Source organism: Cherax quadricarinatus, chromosome 20, assembly GCF_038502225.1.
Source record: "Cherax quadricarinatus isolate ZL_2023a chromosome 20, ASM3850222v1, whole genome shotgun sequence".
Classification (NCBI taxonomy): domain Eukaryota; kingdom Metazoa; phylum Arthropoda; class Malacostraca; order Decapoda; family Parastacidae; genus Cherax; species Cherax quadricarinatus.
The window spans coordinates 46782600-46803754 of record NC_091311.1 but is presented as its reverse complement, the minus strand read 5'-3'; the positions used below and the strand labels follow the sequence as shown (position 1 = coordinate 46803754).

The 21155-nt window shown below is 43.1% G+C and overlaps 1 protein-coding gene across 10 annotated transcripts in view; it reads right to left on the bottom strand.

Annotated features, from left to right (window-relative positions):
- TfAP-2 (transcription factor AP-2) overlaps positions 1-21155 on the bottom strand; it is a 445395-nt gene that overhangs the window by 195131 nt on the left and 229109 nt on the right. Inside the window, exon 1 of one of the 10 annotated variants that reach the window (XM_053793588.2) lies at positions 18441-18631. The exons of the other annotated variants lie outside the window; for them this stretch is intronic. Within the exon in view, the coding sequence (XP_053649563.1) occupies positions 18441-18458 (18 nt within the window). The 5' untranslated portion in view covers positions 18459-18631. Of the gene's footprint in view, positions 1-18440; positions 18632-21155 lie in introns of those variants that run through there. 10 annotated transcript variants of the gene reach the window in all.

The window sequence follows — 21155 nt, the reverse complement described above, 5'->3', positions numbered from 1 at the left end:
AGTCGAGGTCGTCTCTGTGAGAACTATTTAAGTAAACTAAATATTCGTTAGAAGAATCTAGTGCCAACACTGTGGTGATAGAGAGGGAGTGAGGGAAACAACCAGGGAGGAAGAGGCACTGAGAGAGAGAGAAGAGATAGGGAGGGAGGGAGGGTGGGATTGGGAGGGAAGAGAGGTACTGGGGAGGTAGGGAGAAGAGGAAGTAAGGGAAATAGGGAAGGAGGGAAAGCCGAAGTTTAAATTGAAGTTATATTGATTGAGACTAGTGGGTAGCATGTAGAGTGGTGGGTGACGGGTGGGTAGCATGTAGAGTGGTGGGTGACGGGTGGGTAGCATGTAGAGTGGTGGGTGACGGGTGGGTAGCATGTAGAGTGGTGGGTGACGGGTGGGTAGCATGTAGAGTGGTGGGTGACGGGTGGGTTGCATGTAGAGTGGTGGGTGACGGGTGGGTAGCATGTAGAGTGGTGGGTGACGGGTGGGTAGCATGTAGAGTGGTGGGTGACGGGTGGGTAGCATGTAGAGTGGTCGGTGACGGGTGTACAGGTGAACTACAGCACCTGCTTTACACCCTCCGGTCTCACTTGCACCTCCTTCCTCACCATCACCTGAAGCAAAGGATCAGGACAGACATGAACAAGGTGTAAAAGTGTGTTGAAAGTAAGTTTACTTGATGGAAGAGAGACAACTAGAGCGCTGGTATCAATCACCTGGAGGTTACCTGGAGGTACCTGGAGGTTATTCCGGGGATCAACGCCCCCGCGGCCCGGTCCATGACCAGGCCTCCCGATGGATCAGGGCCTGATCACTGTGACGTTCTCTGTGTAAAGTCAGTGTAATCAGCTAGGTAACCAGAACAGTGAAAACACAGATTTCATTACAGTGTATATCGAGACTATCTGCTCAGAACTATCTCAAATGTAGCTGCTTTTAGGGAGAAAAAAATCACAATGCTGTAGCTGGAACAATACACAACAATCCCACAATTTGGAGAGAAGCTCGACTGGATTATCTACTCTGCCGAATAAGCAAAATCAAATTTTGTCTGAACATAACGAATGAAGATTATATATATAAAATGTGTGTGTGTGTGTGTGTGTGTGTGTGTGTGTGTGTGTGTGTGTGTGTGTGTGTGTGTGTGTGTGTATACACAAAGCTATTAGCCAGTGAATGTGTAGGAGGAAATGAACATTATCATTCTAGTGTGGTATATGTATAAAGACAACTCAACAGACCTTAGACTTAGAGGGTTCTTACAATTATCAATAAGATCAAAGGTCCGATTATGTCGGGGACCCTGAGAAATGATACGACACATTCCCCTTGGTCTCTTCCCCTCGTAAATGACATGAAAGACATTCCTAAATGGTGTGGTCTTTACTCGCATACCAAGGTCTGTGCCCTAATGTAAAGTTTGGAAGTCATGCCCAAGAAGTTCTGTGCCCTAATGTAAAGTTTGAAAGACATGTCCAGGAAGTTCAGTGGCTCCTGCTGACCCTATAGTATTACTGTGCAAATTTAAATGAATTAATTTTTATGGGCTATCAGAATAGAATTTAAACGAATCCTTGAGTTCCTTGTCTATATGAACGACATCAAAATAATTCCTGAGTAAATTTATTATTCTGAGTTTTGATGAGTTGTGTTGAAACTGAAAAAGTACTGTTGATAATGTGTGTGTGTGTGTGTGTGTGTGTGTGTGTGTGTGTGTGTGTGTGTGTGTGTGTGTGTGTGTGTGTGTGTGTGTCTGTCTGTCTTTCAGTATATATTTTTGGGATTAAAATGCTCTATATATCACTGGGGAGGTGAAGTGGGTCTATAATGTCCCATATGAAGTGTATAGTCTTTATATCTAACGAACTCACGAGAGCAAGTTGACCAATCACAGAATTAGACCGTGGCAGTATTTGCGACCCACAGCATCCACGGGTCTGGAGTAACCACCACAAGACAGCCAGATAGCTAACAAGATATCTCCCCACCTAACTGGATATTTGTGAACCAGTTGGCTTCTCGAGACAAGCCACTTAAGGGCGTCTCGTACTCAGCGAGGTAAACCAATACCCAATCGTGTTAGGCTGGGGTATATAGACTGTAAAAGCCGATACTGCAAAATGAGATGCATGATTCAGACGATTGACCTAAAAAAATAGTTTAGATAAGAAGAGAGGTATTTACAGACGTATCAGAAGCAGCCAGCGCATCCTCAGAACACACCAGTCGTTGTCCAACGAGTTTACCTTCGTAAATTTCTGAACTAGAATACAAAATGACTTATAAATTATTTTGTTATTTGCAGTTTTGAACTGTTGTCTCAGCGCCCCTCTAGCAAGACAGTGATGGAGTGAGTGATGGTAAAAGTATCTCCTCTTTTTTGGGTCACCTTGCCTCGGTGGGAGACGGCCGATGTATTAAATACTTTTTTTCACTTCAACCGCAATTATCATACACTTAACTTCAGTCACCCACAAATAACTAAATTATATAAAGGAATTTAGCGTCTGGCAGAGAGGGATATACTGTCGTGGGGGTTCGGAAGGAGATATGAGGGTTGAAAGTAGACACACTTGTTGGATGGTAACGCTATATATATTGTCAGACTGTGGATGGGAGCCCAGGCCTGCCTTGTTCTGCCTGCTTCTATGTCTATCCGTGGAGTGAGAGCGAGGCAGAGCGTCTCACTCACTCATGCTGTACCTCGTGATGTCATACAGTCACTAGGCTTCATAGGGATTTTCTATATAACACATGGATGGTACTAAGCTATACAACACATGTAAGAGGATCAGCAACTATGCTGACAATACCACAACTGCTTAATTCGTTGAAAACTACACGCTCATTATGGATGCTGTTGAGGGACGGGATAAGCAAGAAGATAAGAAAAATTAACATGAATTTAACGTAGAAAAAGACACAATAGAGAGACTGAAACAATGCACAACTTCACTCTCCTATGTGCGGGTTAGTTGTCTAACACGAGTTTGAATTTGCTTTAGAATCTAAGACAATTTCAAAAGATTTCTTCCAAATGAGCTTAGCAAAGATTATAAATATAACAAAATATTTATATAAATCAAACACAAGACAACTAATTAATAATGACCAAGAGATGTATTCCAACATGAAAAGAAAATAATTCCCGTGTGTTTTCCGGCACCGTATGTTACAAATTATATCAATGAGTTTAAAGACAATATGAGAAAAGTAAATTATCCAGGATGATGTACTAGGAACATAGTTCTTTAACAGGTAGAGTGAGAGGGATGGATTTGAGTGGGACTTGCACATGAGTGGGGATGGATTTGAGTGGGACTTGCACATGAGTGGGGATGGATTTGAGTGGGACTTGCTTATGACCTAATAGGGTTATCAAAGCTTATTCCTTGGGTAGCACTGGAAATGGGTTGGGGTTTGAGGAGGACCTGTCTAGTATGAACCAGTAGGCCTTCTGTAGTGTTCCTCATTTCTTACTTTCTTATATCACTGGTGTCATATACCGACACGTGTGCTGGTGAGACACAGTATGCGGTTTGTGGCATTTTATTGAGACGTTTCGCCCTTTGGGACGAAATGTCTGCTTAGATTCCCTCTGGGAATCTAAGCAGACATTATGGAAAGCTTGAAAATATTAGTTCAGATAGACATTGAAATTGTCGTGTAAATATGATGAGCCTGGAACAAGAATATAGGCCTACTGCAGTGATCCTTGTGTTTTTTTTTAGAGTTCGTGTGCAGGGGAAGAGCATAATGGGAGTAGATGAGGGGATCGTAAGGGTGAAGGGTCGTCTCGGCATGGAGGGGATCGTGCGGATCCCCTGGGCATAGAGCGGATCGTGGGGTGTAGAGGGTCGTGGAGGGCGTAGAGAGTAGTGGGGGCGTAAAGTCGTGGGAGTGTAGAGGGTCCTGGAGGCGTAGAGGAGAATCATGAGGGTGTAGAGTCGTGGAGGGGAATTACCAATAGACCCCTGGTTGTCTTCAAGAGGGAGCTGGACAGATACCTAAAGCCAGTACCGGATCAGCCGGGCTGTGGTTCGTACGTTGGACTATGTGCGTTCAACAATAACAGCCTGGTTGATCAGGCTCTGATTCACCGGGAGGCCTGATCATGGACCGGGCCGCGAGGGCGTTGATCCCCAGAATGCCCTCAAAGTAGACTCCAGATAGAGGCGTAGAGAAGAGTCGTGGGGGCGTGGAGGAGAGGTGTGAGGGTGTTGGGGCTTTGCGAGGCTGGAGAGGGAAAACAAAAAAAGAAATATCGTGGGAGTCAGTCAGGAAACATTACTAAACAAAATGTATTGTGAAGCATGACTGGATACAACTCCAGCCAGAGGTACAACATGCGTACAGGAGGTAAACACATACACCAACCCTCCAACTACATGTAACGTGGCCCAGCACGTCATCAACCAACAGTGTGGTCCAGCACGTCACCAACCAATGACATGATCCAGCACGTCACCAACCAATGACATGATCCAGCACGTCACCAACCAATGACATGATCCAGCACGTCACCAGCCAATAACGTGGTCCAGCTCAACAATATCAATAGAACCCGCTAATGGCAACAAAAAGAGAGAAGTGGTTGTGGTGGGGTGAGATAGTAATGGGTTGTGGTGATGGTGGGAAATATGATGGTAAGGGTCGTCATGTGATGGTGTAGGTGGTGTTGATGGGAAATGTGAAAATGATAGGGTATTGGTGTTGGCGGGGATAGTCATGGCGGTAGTGGGGTTGTTGCGATGGTGAGGGTTGATGGTGTTGGTGAGGGTTGATGGTGTTGGTGAGGGTTGATGGTGTTGGTGAGGGTTGATGGTGTTGGTGAGGGTGTATGGTGAAGATGCAGTAACGTGTCGGTCGTTTCAAGATTATTTACCTCTACTGTGGCAGGTCACCCGTAGCTACCTGTAGCTTATAGTATGGAGATCACCGCCCCTCGTGGCTCGGTCTCAGGCCAAGTCTTATGGTTGCTGGCTTGATCTATGGGGCTGTTGGTACCCCCCCTGATCGCAGTTCAACGTATGTACTACAACCCTGCTGATCATGCACTCCAATCTTGAATAGATTGATGGACTGAACACATCGACTCAAGGTTGAGGGACTGATTACCTCATTCTCCTCCTGTTCTTCAAGTTTCTCCTACGTATGGACTGACGAAGCCACTGTGTGGCGAAACGTTTCCTCAATAAGGATACCCAAGAGTTGCACATGTGTCTAATTTATCAACATGTCGGTTCTCTGAACCATTCATCTACAAATATTTGTTGTCAGTGGCCCACTGGAAAACTTGGTTGATCAAACTGAAGTCTTGCTGTGTCTTCTGTGGGTGCCACTCTGATATGTATATTCTTATTTCGTCTGCAAAGGATGATACAGTGCTAAGGTTCATGTCCCTTTCTATGCCAGATATGAAAATGAAAAAAAAAAGGGGCAAGTACCGTGCCTTGGGGGACAGAATACCTCACTGCAGCAGCCTTTGATTTTACCCTTTTTACTATTACTCTTTGGGTTCTTTCGGGAAGGTAAATATTCATCTGCCCACTTTTCCACTTGTTCCTTTTGTACGAGTTTTGTACACAATTACCCTATGGTCGCACCTGTCAAAGATTTTTTTCAGAGTCGTTGTACACTATATCTGCATTGTGCTTGTCTTCCAGTGTATGCAAGACCATGTCGTAATGATCAGCAATCGCGAGAGGCAGGAGTGATCTGTTCTGAACCCATGCTGCAACTCCTGCATTTCCATGTAACTGGCAACGTTGCTTCTCAAAACCCTTTAAAAAATTTTAATGTGGGACACGTCAGTGCTATGGGTTTTTTTCGCAATTGTTTTGTTGCCTTTTTTATGGAACATAAATATATCAGTGGTTTTAAATGTTTATGGGATCACTCCGGTGTCCAGGCTCCATTTCCACAGAATATTTAGGGCACGTGATAATGGCGTCTTGCAATTCTTATGAAAATGGAGCTCTAAGTCCGAGCCTGGGGCGGAGTGAATGAGTACCAATCAATGGCTTTTTCGAAGCCAAGTGGGTTAAGGTTATATCAGAGATTATGGAGTTGTATGTAGCGTTTCGCGTCTCTCCCATGAAGAACTCAGTTAGGTCGTCAATCTTTAGTTTGATTAATGGCTCGCTGAACACTGAATCATATTGTGATTTGAGTATTTCACTTAGGTTCAACTCCTAGCTCCGCCTTCTGCTTACTAACGAACAATCACATTATATTCCTGGCTTGATGGGGCCCTATCACACGTTTAAAACTACGTATAAAATTTGCTTCCGCTCCGTTGTCTCAAGATCTTGTTTTCGTCTGAAGTTTGTAACCTCTGTCTGGCTGGGTCTATATCCGGTCTTCTTTCTCTTTTCTAAATTTTCATGACGTCATACCTGGTGAAGCTAATGATCGTTAGTACCTGTCCAGCCAGTTCTGCAGTCTGTCCAGCTCCTCAAGTATCCTCTCCATGTCTCTTTTCTGCGAGTTATTAACTTCGACTTATCTGGTCTGACGTGTTATTTACATGTATCGGAAAAAGCAGCGGTCCCGTGACAGGATACAAGTGATATACCAGCTATGAAAACCTCTCTCCTGATACCGGTAATTACCTCTTTGTAATCATATATTTGACTTCGTGGTGGTGGTGGGGACTCGACCTCCTCGTTCCCCTCTTAATTATTAACTGACTGGCGATGTTATACATAGTTATATATGTCTCTGAGCACAGCAAAACAAAAATATATATTATTGATTTTAAGCAATATTTAATAAATTTAAATTGACATATATATATGTCGTGTCTAATAGGTAAGACTTGCGATTTTGGTTTAAATAGCAACGCTCTTCTTGCCGAATATGGCAGGCGAAAATTGTGTATGCAATAATTTCGTAAAAATCATTCTGAACCTAACGAAAAAAAATATTTCATTATGTTTGTTCATTATTAAATTATTGTAAACTTATCTAAAATATATTTATTTGGATAAGGCTAAATTAAATTGAGAATGTTATAATAAGGTTAGGTAAGTTTTCTAAAGTTCTTATGGTACAAAATTATTAATGTTTACATTAACAAAACTGAGACAAACATATCTTTAAACGAATAAGAGAAAATTTTAGAAAGCACTTAATTTTAAATGACTTCTTGATAACTGACTAATTTTACCTATTCGGTACGACAAATATATATATATATATATATATATATATATATATATATATATATATATATATATATATATATATATATATGTATATATATATATATATATATATATATATATATATATATATATATATATATATATATATATATATATATTGATAAATTAGACACATGTGCAACTCTTGGGTATCTTTATTGAGGAAACGTTTCGCCACACAGTGGCTTCATCAGTCCATACATAGGAGAAACTTGAAGAACAGGAGGAGAATGAGGTAATCAGTCCCTCAACCTTGAGTCGATGTGTTCAGTCCATCAATCTTGAGATTGATGGACTGAACACATCGACTCAAGGTTGAGGGACTGATTACCTCATTCTCCTCCTGTTCTTCAAGTTTCTCCTATGTATGGACTGATGAAGCCACTGTGTGGCGAAACGTTTCCTCAATAAAGATACCCAAGAGTTGCACATGTGTCTAATTTATCAACTTGTCGGTTCTCTGAACCATTCATCTACATATATATATATATATATATATATATATATATATATATATATATATATATATATATATATATATATATATATATATATATATATTATCAATTTTTAAATGGGTGGTCCGGTAAGCCAGTGGAAGGCCTCGGTCAGATGACACAAAGCTTCAGTGACGTGTCATCACATGACCAGAACCTTCATGAATGGTAATTAAATTAAAATTGCTTTCGTAATCTCTCGATCATATTCCTTGACTGATCAGCGAGTTAAACAATGAAGTCTTGCCTTAGGTCAGGCTACGAGAGTTGAATGACTCTGGACACCAACCACAGGTATACCACAGGTACCTTCCACTGCTAGAAGTGACCCGCTAAACAATCACTCCTCAAGCAACTCTGGCCACTCACTGGCTTGCCGAGCAACAAGTGTCAACAGAGTCCATGGGAAGGCGTCAGTTGCTGGTCCAGGGTAATGGAAGCTACCCCGGGGGACCCACCACTGCGGGTGGCCTTGTCTAATTTGCTTCCACTCCTGGCGGGAGAACTCACTGAAGTTCCCTACCACCATGGGAAACTATGTACGTACGTACATATGTGTGTGTGTGTGTGTGTGTGTGTGTGTGTGTGTGTGTGGATTCGGGAATAAGAGCTCATAAAAGGAATTCTCTACATTCATACACATTGTATTCTAGCATTTATGCATCAGTGTAGGATTAACTGTACGTAAGAATTTATTTTAATATTTAAGATAGCACTGACTCATTTAATTATGACTGCAGGGGGTTGGCTCTCAGCTCCTGGTTCCGCCTCTCAACTCACACTCTTCTTTCTCACTTTGACCTTATTATAACCACTTTCTAACTACTCTCAGATTTTCTGTCAGTCCTGTAACACACAGTCTTCACGATCTTCCACTTATGCACCTTTGTCCTCGATCCCTTCCTTAACCTTCGCTGGTTTTTGGTCGATACTCCACCTCTCTTTATAATGTTCCTTATGTTGCATGCACAAGTGCAGGAAAGGTAATACTGACAAACTGTGGGAATAAGACACTTTTGAAAATTCGAGGCACTTACCCAATGATTTCCCCCCCACAAGTTGTCAGAAGCGTTTCCTTCAACGTCTTAACTGTGCACATGAATCTTATTCTCACTCCACGTTGCCTCTTGATCCCTTCGTTGAAATATTGTAACATTTGACGTTTTCCTAATTTTTCTGGGTGTTCCTTTATCTCCATTGACTTGTAGATTTTCGTTAGTAGTTCACACAGTGCCTCGGGTCCCTCTCTCAGGATCTAACGACGTATTTCGTCAGATCCCTTTGCTCTTGACGAACCCAAGTAGCTTAGCCGCTGCTGTGCTCCCGAATGTGTGTTAGTTACCTGGATTACCTGGAGGTTATTCCGGGGATCAACGCCCCCGCGGCCCGGTCCATGACCAGGCCTCCCGATGGATCAGGGCATGATCAACTAGGCTGTTACTGCTGGCCGCACGCAGTCCAACGTACGAGCCACAGCCCGGCTGATCCGGCACTGACTTTAGGTATCTGTCCAGCTCTCTCTTGAAGGCAGCCAGGGGTTTATTGGTAATTCCCCTAATGCTTGATGGGAGGCTGTTGAACAGTCTTGGGCCCCGGACACTTATAGTGTTTTCCCTTAGCGTACCAATGGTGCCCCTACTTTTTATTGGGGGCATTTTGGATCGCCTGCCCAGTCTTTTACTTTCGTAGGGAGTAATTTGTGTGTGCAGATTTGGGACCATTCCTTTCCAAGTGTAGATTATGATATATCTCTCCCTCCTGCGTTCCAACGAGTACAAGTCAAGTGCTTCCAAGCGTTCTGCTCAGCTTAAAACTCAACAATTCGCAACATGTCCATTCTTAAGACAGGTTAAGTAAGACAATGTTTCGGTCTGTCTTGGACAACTGTCACAACACAGTTGTGACTTGGCAACAGTTATTTTGTCATCTGTTTCACTCACGTTATTGTGATTTGCATTATTCTTTAAAGATCAACAAGCTTATTCCCATCGAAGATTGGCAGTACCCCGTCCATAATCACTCTCAGTACTTGATGAGTTCCTCTCAGTACTTCCTTAGTGCCTCTCAGTACCTGCTGAGTGCCACTCTCAGTACCTACTGAATGCCACTCTCGGTACCTGCTGAGTGCCACTCTCATTACCTACTGAATACCACTCTCAGTACCTGCTGAGTGCCACTCTCAGTACCTACTGAATGCCACTCTCAGTACCTGCTGAGTGCCACTCTCAGTACCTGCTGATAAATATCCAACCATCACCTGGGGAAGAACAGACTGTTGATGTCCGCTAACAGGTATCGCAAAGCAGTCGACACTACGATACCATATTGCAAAGTACCAGGCACCACCGCGGTAGGTCTGAGTGTGACGGGACGTCTGATTGCCGCCGGCTGGCGAAAAACAGGTCCATTTGGGTAAGTCAGGTCGACACTCAGGAATGTACATAATAAGGCAGAACATATGTGCATATTAATAAAACAATGTAGTGAGTGCCACTGGTATGGTACAATGAGTGCCACTGATAGCATGATACAATGAGTGCCACTGGTAGCACGGTACAATGAGTGCCACTGGTAGCATGGTACAATGAGTGCCACTAGTAGCATATTAGTATGAGTGCCACTGGTATGATACAATGAGTGCCACTGGTAGCACGGTACAATGAGTGCCACTGGTAGCATGGTACAATGAGTGCCACTAGTAGCATATTAGTATGAGTGCCACTGGTATGATACAATGAGTGCCACTGGTAGCACGGTACAATGAGTGCCACTGGTAGCATGGTACAATGAGTGCCACTAGTAGCATATTAGTATGAGTGCCACTGGTATGATACAATGAGTGCCACTGGTAGCACGGTACAATGAGTGCCACTGGTAGCATGGTACAATGAGTGCCACTAGTAGCATATTAGTATGAGTGCCACTGGTATGATACAATGAGTGCCACTGGTAGCACGGTACAATGAGTGCCACTGGTAGAATGGTACAATGAGTGCCACTAGTAGCATATTAGTATGAGTGCCACTGGTATGATACAATGAGTGCCACTGGTAGCACGGTACAATGAGTGCCACTGGTAGCATGGTACAATGAGTGCCACTAGTAGCATATTAGTATGAGTGCCACTGGTATGATACAATGAGTGCCACTGGTAGCACGATACAATGAGTGCCACTGGTAGCATAGTACAATGAGTGCCACTTGCAGCATTATGTAACACTAGGCAGGGTACAACAAACAACTGGTACAATGACCTGCACTTACAGTTTAATATAATGAATATTATTCATTATTCATGAACCGTAAGGGTCACACAGTGCCTGGGAGGAGAGAGGTAACCATGTTTGATCCAAGGAATGGGAGAGTAGATCTACATCTATGGAGCAGCTTCCCGTTCATCCATGAAGGTGTTCTAGTGAACGATATAGTGAATGGTAGTTGCGGTACCGTGCGCTGAACGGCACTTTTACCATGGAACAGTGAACAACATGGTACAAAGAACGGTACTTACAGCATGGCACAGAGAGCAGTACTTACAACATGGTACAGAGAACGGTACTTGCAGCATGGTACAGAGAATAGTACTTACAGCATGATACAGAGAACGGTACTTACAGCATGGTACAGAGAACAGTACTTACAGCATGGTACAGAGAACAGTACTTACAGCATGGTACAGAGAACGGTACTTACAGCATGGTACAGAGAACGGTACTTACAGCATTGTACAGAGAACGGTACTTACAGCATTGTACAGAGAACGGTACTTACAGCATTGTACAGAGAACGGTACTTACAGCACGGAACTTTCAGCGCGGTACAAGGAGCGGTACTTATCATGTTAAGTACCAATTTATTTTTATACATGACAAAATGTGGATTTAATGACGTGTTGGCGGGTTAATGCGTTAGCCGCAGGTACATTTATGCGTAAATGTTGGTGAATTTATACCTGAGTGTTGGTGGATTAATGCTTGAAGCACTAGTGGATTACTGACCGAGGCTACGTGGATTTATGCGTGATATATTGGTGGATCAATGCTTGAGGTATTAGTGGATTAATACGTGAAGCATTCGTAGATCTGTTCGTGATGGAGGATTTATGCGTAAAAGGGGAAATTATGTTCAGGTGTTGTGGATTTATGCAAAAAGTGTAGAAGGGGGATTCATGTGTTAGATTTCGTAGGTTCGAGTCTCCAGAGTTTCACAAACATGGTCAAATTGCACGAGGTGTCTTGGTGTGGTACAGTGGCATCGTTTAGAAGACCGTCAGGGGCGCAACTTGCGAAAGATACAACAACTCATGTACTGTTAAATATTTAATTTGTGTATTGTAAACCATTTTATTTAAACACTGTAAAAATTATTGACGCATTTTAAATCGTATGATTTACGTTTTGAAAAACATTTGCTATATTTCCTGTAAAACATTTGCATTACGTATGATCCAGCTTGTCACCCTAAGAAAACTTAAGAATGATACAGTGAATGCTTTATTTACATGCGTAGATGAATTATGACTGGCACAATATGAACTGTATAAATCACAGATTATGAGATTCACATTAGATGCCACTAGAAGGCGCTAACGATTAGCTAATCACCCCGGGACTTACAATACTGACGATCACCTAATAACCCCGAGACTTGCAAAACAATACTGAAGATTAGTTACCTAGCCAGTCAACCAGAAGACCTCTCAACACAATAAAACAGCTAGGGGCTAACTGATATACAAGATTACTCATGAAATCGTAATACAACGATTGCAAACAAATCTTACCACGGGTGGGGTTTGAACCCGCGGTCAGAGAGTCTGGAGTTTTGAGACTCTCTGACCGCGGGTTCAAACCCCACCCGTGGTATAGTTTATACAAGATTACTGTTCACTGTGTGGCTAGACAGTACACACACGTGACCAGAGCCGGATTTAGATTTTGTAGGCCTCTGGGGTACAGGTACTGTGAGACTCCCAGTGATACTTTCGAAAGAAAAAAATAATCACAGAACTTATACGTGCAGTAAAGGATCTCTGTACACTCAGTGATACTTTCGAAAGAAAAAAATAATCACAAGAGTCAACAGTTCATTATATACGTGATCTAATAACATACTATAATTATAAGCTTACAGCAGTAACTGTGAACACTTTTCACTTAATCTCTGGAGGCCCTCCTGCTGGCGGAGGCCCCTGGGCTGCAGCCCCTGAAGCTCATGTCTTAATCCGGTCCTACACGTGACATTTAGAGGTTATACACTCTGATACGGTTTATATACAGTACGGTTATAACTTGACTCACGAAATCGTAATGACACGATTGCAAACAAACCATACCCCGGGCGGGATTGAACCCGCGGTCATAGAGTCTATGACCGCGGGTTCAATCCCGGCCGGGGTATGGTTTGGGACGGTTATAACTTGTTTGTATGGTACAATGTAAGGATTTACACAGTAGACAGTAGACAGTCTTAATACCTCAGAACTGCCGCCCGCAGAGACATGTGTAAATTACAGCATTAGGATACGCAAGTCTCTCTCTCACAATAACGTAATGTAAGAGGTACTGCGTTTATACGGAATAAACACAAGCGAATTTTAATAATATTCCTTGGGAAGGATTCGCCAGTGTTGTAAACCACCAGCAGTAATAAATGAGAGTTCCTTCATATACAATAACATCAAGAGATAGACCGGCGCACTCAGGACAAGGCCTGCTGACAAGGTTGTTGACAGATCCACCACACAGGGATCTTAACAGATTCACCATACCTGGCTGTCAACAATTCCACTAGAGCCACCACACAAGGCTATGAACACATCCGCCTGACAAGGCTGAGAACAATACATACAATACACACGTAACATTAACATAAACTATCTGACAGAAACATCACACGCAGTATACGTTTGTTCCAGGAAAGAGTTCATTGGCAGGTCCTGATACACGGAGTTACAATGTCCAGAGGATTTGCGTCTGAGTATTAGATGGAGCCATAACACTATGGTACACTGAACGGGTCATAAATTATGGTACACTGAACGGCAGTCATAAAGTATGGTACACTGAACGGCAGTCATAAACTATGGTACACTGAACCTCAGCTATAAAATTATGATGAATGAGACACATGGGAAAAATCTGGATATCTTTATGTTGAAGACGTTTCGCCATCCAGTGGCTTTATCAGTACAATACAGGACCATAAACGGAAGACTTCAGAAGATGAGGCAATCAGTCCCTCAGCCTGCGAGCATGTGTTGTGAGCACCGTAATGTTGATGAATCTGAGGCACAGTCAGGAAGATGGTCACTTGTATACTGGAGTCAGATGAGATGCAGCAGATGAAGGCCTCGTCACTGGATGGCGGAACGTCTACAAAATATAGATACCCAGACGTTACATCTGCGTCTAATTTATCAACTTGACGATATTGTATACCACTGATATATTACTTGTCAGGCACAGTGGCATCGTAGTATCTGGGTACAGAGGACATCACACCCTACTGGCAAACCTCTGGCCCAGTTCTTGGACATGACCTACTGGCGAGACCTACCAGTGACATGTACTTCGCCATCCATTGACAAGACCATCAGCTGCACCTCATCCGATTCCAAGATGTAACTGCACATCTTCCTGCTGCAGATTCATCAAAACTACGGTGCTCATCACCTGATCCAAGGCTAAGGGACTGATTACCTTAACTTCTGCTGTCTTCTATATATAATTCTGCGTGGCGGCTGAGGGACTGATTACCTCCTCTTCTACATTCTTCCGTTTATGTCCCTATATTATATTGATAAAGCCACCGTTGGCGAATGCAAAATAAAGACTCCCATATGTTGCACAAGTGTTTTCAGCTTGTCGGTATTACAAATATGCATATCATAAAACTATGGTACAATGAATGAAAGCCAGAGAAATGCGGTACACTGAATATGGGTCACAAACCTACGCGTTGTAAACCTATGGTATACTGAAAGTAAACCATAAAGCTGCCGTACACTGATAAGTGAAGGTTTAGCCGACAAACAGAGAGGTGCATTTATTACGTGCTGTATACTAATGGGGAGAGGAAGTCACAACTATCCTAAGATACTGCCCAAAGGCGACAGTAGGAACCTCTTTTGTTTACAAGAAGCACCAGCTGGTCTACTTCCTCGTATACATTCAACGATACTTACTGTCCTATTACACATGTGTGTAATAGGACAGTAAGTAATACGTTGTGTGTAATGCGTCGTATTACACACGAAAGCATTTATTTAAAGCATTTCAAGTCCGGGTGACTATAATGCCAGCCTACAAAACAGATGAGGTGGTCTATGCTGACAGCATCACGACAATTTACACACAAATTTTCAGCTGTCAGACACCATGTAGCGAGCTTACATTCTTTGGTTACGCCTGCCAGCACGAATTATCAGCTTACAAACAAACACAATTCACACATGAATACTGAACACGAAAAATTCACTGCCGATTTTTTCTTCGTTAGCGTGGTGATAAAGCCACAGGTGGAAGCCAAAAAACTCAGAGTACAAACTGAATGAAGCTTTTGGAACAGCTTCACCTGAATCACATTACTGGTGGTATATAACACCGACAGTAAGACACATATGCAACACCTGGATATATTTACTGCCAAGTCTAGTAAAGATACATAAGTGCAGCACATATGTCATGTTCATCAGCTTCACCTCCATTGGTCGTCCCACAACAGGAAGTGAACATGACTCCTCACATTATATACACACACATGAGAAGCATAATGGCTATCCCTTCATGCTCGCCGGAAACTGGATCTTTTTTTTACTGTGAAACACATTTTTTCTTAATAATAATAATAATGTTTGTGAGGATCTTTTTACCTGTCGTAAACTGGGTTATTTGGGTGAAAGCTGTTCCACTATGTATTTATTCATGACTGTATTGCAGTTATCTCTCGGTGTATATATGACGAATGATGTTAATTTTTCAGTGTGTATATGTATACTGAACTGTGTGCAGCTCTCAGTGTAACAGTGAAGAATATACCAGGGAAGGCAAGCACTGATTTTTGTATGTGATGATGTGTACATCTTTCTATGTGACGGTGTCAGGAGCCTTTTATGTGATGTGCGAACTCTCACTGTTCAATTTCCCACACCTCACACTCACAGTTTCCAGGTTCCCACACCTCACACTCACAGTTTCCAGGTTCCCACACCTCACACTCACAGTTTCCAGGTTCTCACACCTCACACTCACAGTTTCCAGGTTCTCACACCTCACACTCACAGTTTCCAGGTTCTCACACCTCACACTCACAGTTTCCAGGTTCTCACACCTCACACTCACAGTTTCCAGGTTCCCACACCTCACACTCACATTTTCCAGGTTCCCACACCTCACACTCACAGTTTCCAGGTTCTCACACCTCACACTCACAGTTTCCAGGTTCCCACACCTCACACTCACCATTCATAGATATAAAATAATGTCACGCTTATTATTATATTACAAACGCTAAACCCGTATGGTCCACGCAGCGCTTTGATAAACAAAACACTTGAACTAGCGATTTTGGCTTAAATACCAACGCTCTTCTTGCCGAATAAGGCAAACGAAATTTTATGTATGCAATAATTTTGCAAAAATCATTCTGAACCTAACGAAAAAAATATATTTCATTGTGTTTGTTTATTATTAAATTATTGTAAGCTTATCTAAAATATATTTAGGTGGATTAGGCTAAATTAAACTGCGCTTGTTATAATAAGGTTAGGTAAGTTTTCTAAGGTTCTTTTGATACAAAAACGATTAATTTATACATTAACATAAATGAAAAAATATATATCTTTAAACGCACAAGAGAAAATATTAGAAAGGACTTAATTTTAAATGAGTTCTTGCTAATTAACCAATTTTACCTATTCGGCACGACATTATATATATATATATATATATATATATATATATATATATATATATATATATATATATATATATATATATATAAATTGATTGCCACATTTTCTTTTAAATTGGCTTTCTGGAAGAACTATTCAGGTGCTACCGTTCCACTGGTGAAGAGATGATAGAAATCTTTCTAAGGTGTATGGAGCGCACTGGGTTTAGAGGTTACAAGTCACTTGTACGCTATTAAGAAGGATTTAATCCCTTAAACTTGATATGAAATAAAAATCATCATATATACACTCAGAGATTTTGCACCTCTCTGTATATATGCATGGAGATATATAAGTTGAGGTGTATATACACTGATGGTACCACTGTACATACACTGAGATATACAACTCTCAGTGTGATTGCTTTTATTCCCTGAGGAGTGCCGGTGTAAAGCCTCGTCTTCGTCCCTACTCTCTGCGCCTGCCGAGGACGGCTCTTCAGGGTGTGTGCTGGTATGAGTTACCCACACCATGGTAGACACACATAAATGCAGCTATATGGAACATTTAGTGACAACGTTTCGCCCACGTAGTTAACTTCATCTCCAAAAATAAAGTTCCCAGATAACTGCTTTGATCCCTCAGGGTCACCTAACATAAGAGCCCTCGGGGGCACCCAGCATTAGGGCCCTCGGGTTCATGAGTCCACAAGCGCCCGGGTAGGATGCTTCACTAGGAGCGTACAAGTTCTGAACGCTTCAAGTGCGCCTCGCCCACCTCACTTTGTACATATTCATTTATTTTTTTAAGTTTAAAAAAATATATATATTCAGATACCATCCATACATATTTCTGATCTAATGTTCACGTAAATTCTGCTAAACTTTATTTTCATTTTGTGATGAAGGATGAGAATTCCTCCGGAATTATGAGCATAGAGCAGAGCCTGGAGTTTGAAGCAACAGTAACAGGTATCCTGTAATTTGTAACGTCTTCCAGACATCCTGGAACCTGAAGCATCACTCATGGACATCTTTGGCTACCCTAACACACAGGTGTCTTCGTCCGAGTATTCTTAATATTTTGGCGTCCATCTTGTGTTCTGGAGGTGGGAAATACAGTGGCCACACACTGAAGGAAGGGTAAGGATACTGGAGTTAACAACAGTGTTGTTAGCTCACTTTCACCAGGACACCCGAGTACTGATAATTAATGGATTTCTTTGGGTCCTCCTCCGTACCTCAGTGGGGAAACGACAGATATGATAAAAAACGAGATATTTCGGTTCAGAAAATTAAAATGCGTTATATATATATACATACATACATATATATATATATATATATATATATATATATATATATATATATATATATATATATATATATATATATATATATATATATATATATTCGACTTAATTTTTTAAAAAATTGTTTAAATGAACAAGTTCTGCCCAAGTCTCTTTTACCCAATATATATATATATATATATATATATATATATATATATATATATATATATATATATATATATATATATATATATATATATATCATATATATCTTGATATGAAGTTTGTGAAGATTGCATTGTGTATGTAAGTCTTGTCAATCTGGGAGAGGTGTCTGTGGTAATAAAGGATATTGAGCGTGGGTGAGCACGTGGGGAAACCTGCTTCTGTTGTGGGAACACGGGCGTATGGGCGTGGGTCAGCACGTGGAACACCTGTTGTTTTTGCGACAACACGGGCGTGTGGGCGTGAGTGAGCACGTGGAACACCTGTTGGTACTACTACAACACGGGGGCAGGTAGGGGAAGGTGGGCGTGCTGAGGCTACTCTGAACTCACCTCCATGGCTGTCGACATCCTGGTTGCAGGCTGCAACAGTCCTGCTAACACTACTATACACTGAACACTAAGTAAGCACGTTAATCCTGGGTGTGTGTGTGTAAGGTTCACTAAGGTAGTGAGCACTATGAGCGCTGGAGCGCGGCGTGTGGGTGCACTGACTTACTGACACAGTGTGGCCCGCCAGCGGTGCGCGGGGGGCTCTAGAGGCGCCTCCCCAGGCTCCTCCTGGCCCCGCCCTCACCACCGCCCTCACACCCACCTCCACCCATTCATAGGCGCCGAGGGCGGGGCGTGAGTCCCCAGGGGCAGCGCTGGGGTGAAAGAGGAGGAGTTTGGCGCTAAGGCTCCTCCCCCCGTACACACGCGGACCAGACGCACACGGTGGCAGGTGCGGCGTGTGTGTGGTAGAGTGCACACAACAGCAGTACAGGACACACTGAGTGGCAGGTGCAGCGTGTGTAAGTGGCAGAGTGTACATAAAAGCAACAGAGGGTGCACACGGGGCAACATGTGTGTGTGTGAGGCAGTGCAGAGCAGCAGCGGCAGGCCAGCGTGCAGGCTCGACCTGGTACCGTGTGCTCACAGCTGCCCTCAACCTCTTCCCAGACAACCACACCTGTCCTCACGCTGCCGCAAGACTAACCTAACCTAATAAAACTACGGCAGCGTTCACGCTGCTACACCACAGTAGCATATAGAACGCTGAACTACGGTAGCGTTCACAGCGCTACACTTCTCACGACATTCTCACGTGAAAGAAATACCATAGTGAAACAAATACCTGAGCGTTTTCAGGTGTTTCAGGTATTTCTATTATTTTCCACTTAGTATTCTTAAATATTTGCAGTCACGCATTTTTCAGTGATTTCTTGCCACTCTCTACTGTACGTTACTGTAACGTCATCAACACCAGAGCTGATACAACATAAGAATGGAGGAGCACTGCGGTATGCCTACTGGCCCGTACAAGGCAGGCCCATCGCTACGCCATGCTTGTGGCTCTTTATGAAAACAAATTTAAATTTTTCACCGCGGCTTGAGGTCAGGTGCTCCTGTTGACTGCTTGATCAACCAGGTTATTGCTGCTTAGCATCATAAGCCCTTATATATCACAAACTGGCCAATCCAGCACTTTTCATCCCACATCTGAAGGACCTGGATTCGATTCCAGCACAAGTGGAAACGCTCGTTAGGTTTCCTTACACCTGTTGCTCTTGTTCACCTAGTAGTAAGTAGGTACCTGGGGGTATCAGCCGACTGTAGTGGGTCGCATCTTGGGGAAGGAAGATCAAAGGATCTCATTAGAAATAAGTCACATTGGTTATCCTGGATTTTTAGCCCTTCGGGTTAGCACATTGGCTTGTGAATTTCAGGACTCGCCTGCCCTGGGTTCGATCTCCACCCGTTCTGTGATTTCCTTTGTAGGAGAACTGCAGACTTAATAACCCACGTGCCGTCGACAGGCTTGAAACCTAACAAATTAACTTCTCTCACTCTAGTAAGTCAGAGATGTGCGCTCACCACACCTGTACTGTCACCACACCTGTACCGTCACCACACCTGTACTGTCACCACACCTGTACTGTCACCACACCTGTGCCGTCACCACACCTGTACTGTCACCACACCTGTACTGTCACCACACCTGTACTGTCACCACACCTGTACTGTCATCACACCTGTACTGTCACCACACCTGTACTGTCACCACACCTGTACTGTCACCACACCTGTACCGTCACCACACCTGTACCGTCACCACACCTGTACCGTCACCACACCTGTACTGTCACCACACCTGTACTGTCACCACACCTGTACTGTCACCACACCTGTACTGTCACCACACCTGTACTGTCACCACACCTGTACTGTCACCACACCTGTACCGTCACCACACCTGTACCGTCACCACACCTGTACTGTCACCACACCTGTACGGTCACCACACCTGTACCGTCACCACACCTGTACTGTCACCACACCTGTACTGTCACCACACCTGTACTGTCACCACACTTGTACTGCCACCACACCTGTACCGTCACCACACCTGCACTGTCACCACACTTGCACTGTCACCACACCTGTACTGTCACCACACAGGTACTATCATCACACTTGTACAATCATTACACCTGTACTGTCCCCACACCTGTACTATCATCACGCCTGTACTGTCACCACACCTGTACTATCACACCTGCACTGTCACCACACCTGTACTGTCACCACATCTGCACTATCACCACACCTGCAGTCACCACACGTGTACTATCATCACACCTGTACTATCATCACACCTGTACTGTCACCATACCTGTACTATCATTACATCTGTACTGTCACCACACCTGTACTATCACACCTGTACTGTCACCAAACCTGTATTATAACCACACCTGTACTGTCACCACACCTGTACTATCAGACCTGTACTGTCACCACACCTGTACTGTCACCACATCTGTACTGTCACCACACCTGTACTATCACATCTGTACTGTCACCACACCTGTACTGTCACCACTTCTGTACTGTCACCACATCTGTACTATCACCGCACCTGTACTGTCACACCTGTACTATCATCACACCTGTACTATTACACCTGTACTGTCACCACACCTGTACTATCACATCTGTACTGTCATCACACCTGTACTGTCACCACACCTGTACTATCATTACACCTGGACTGTCACGACACCT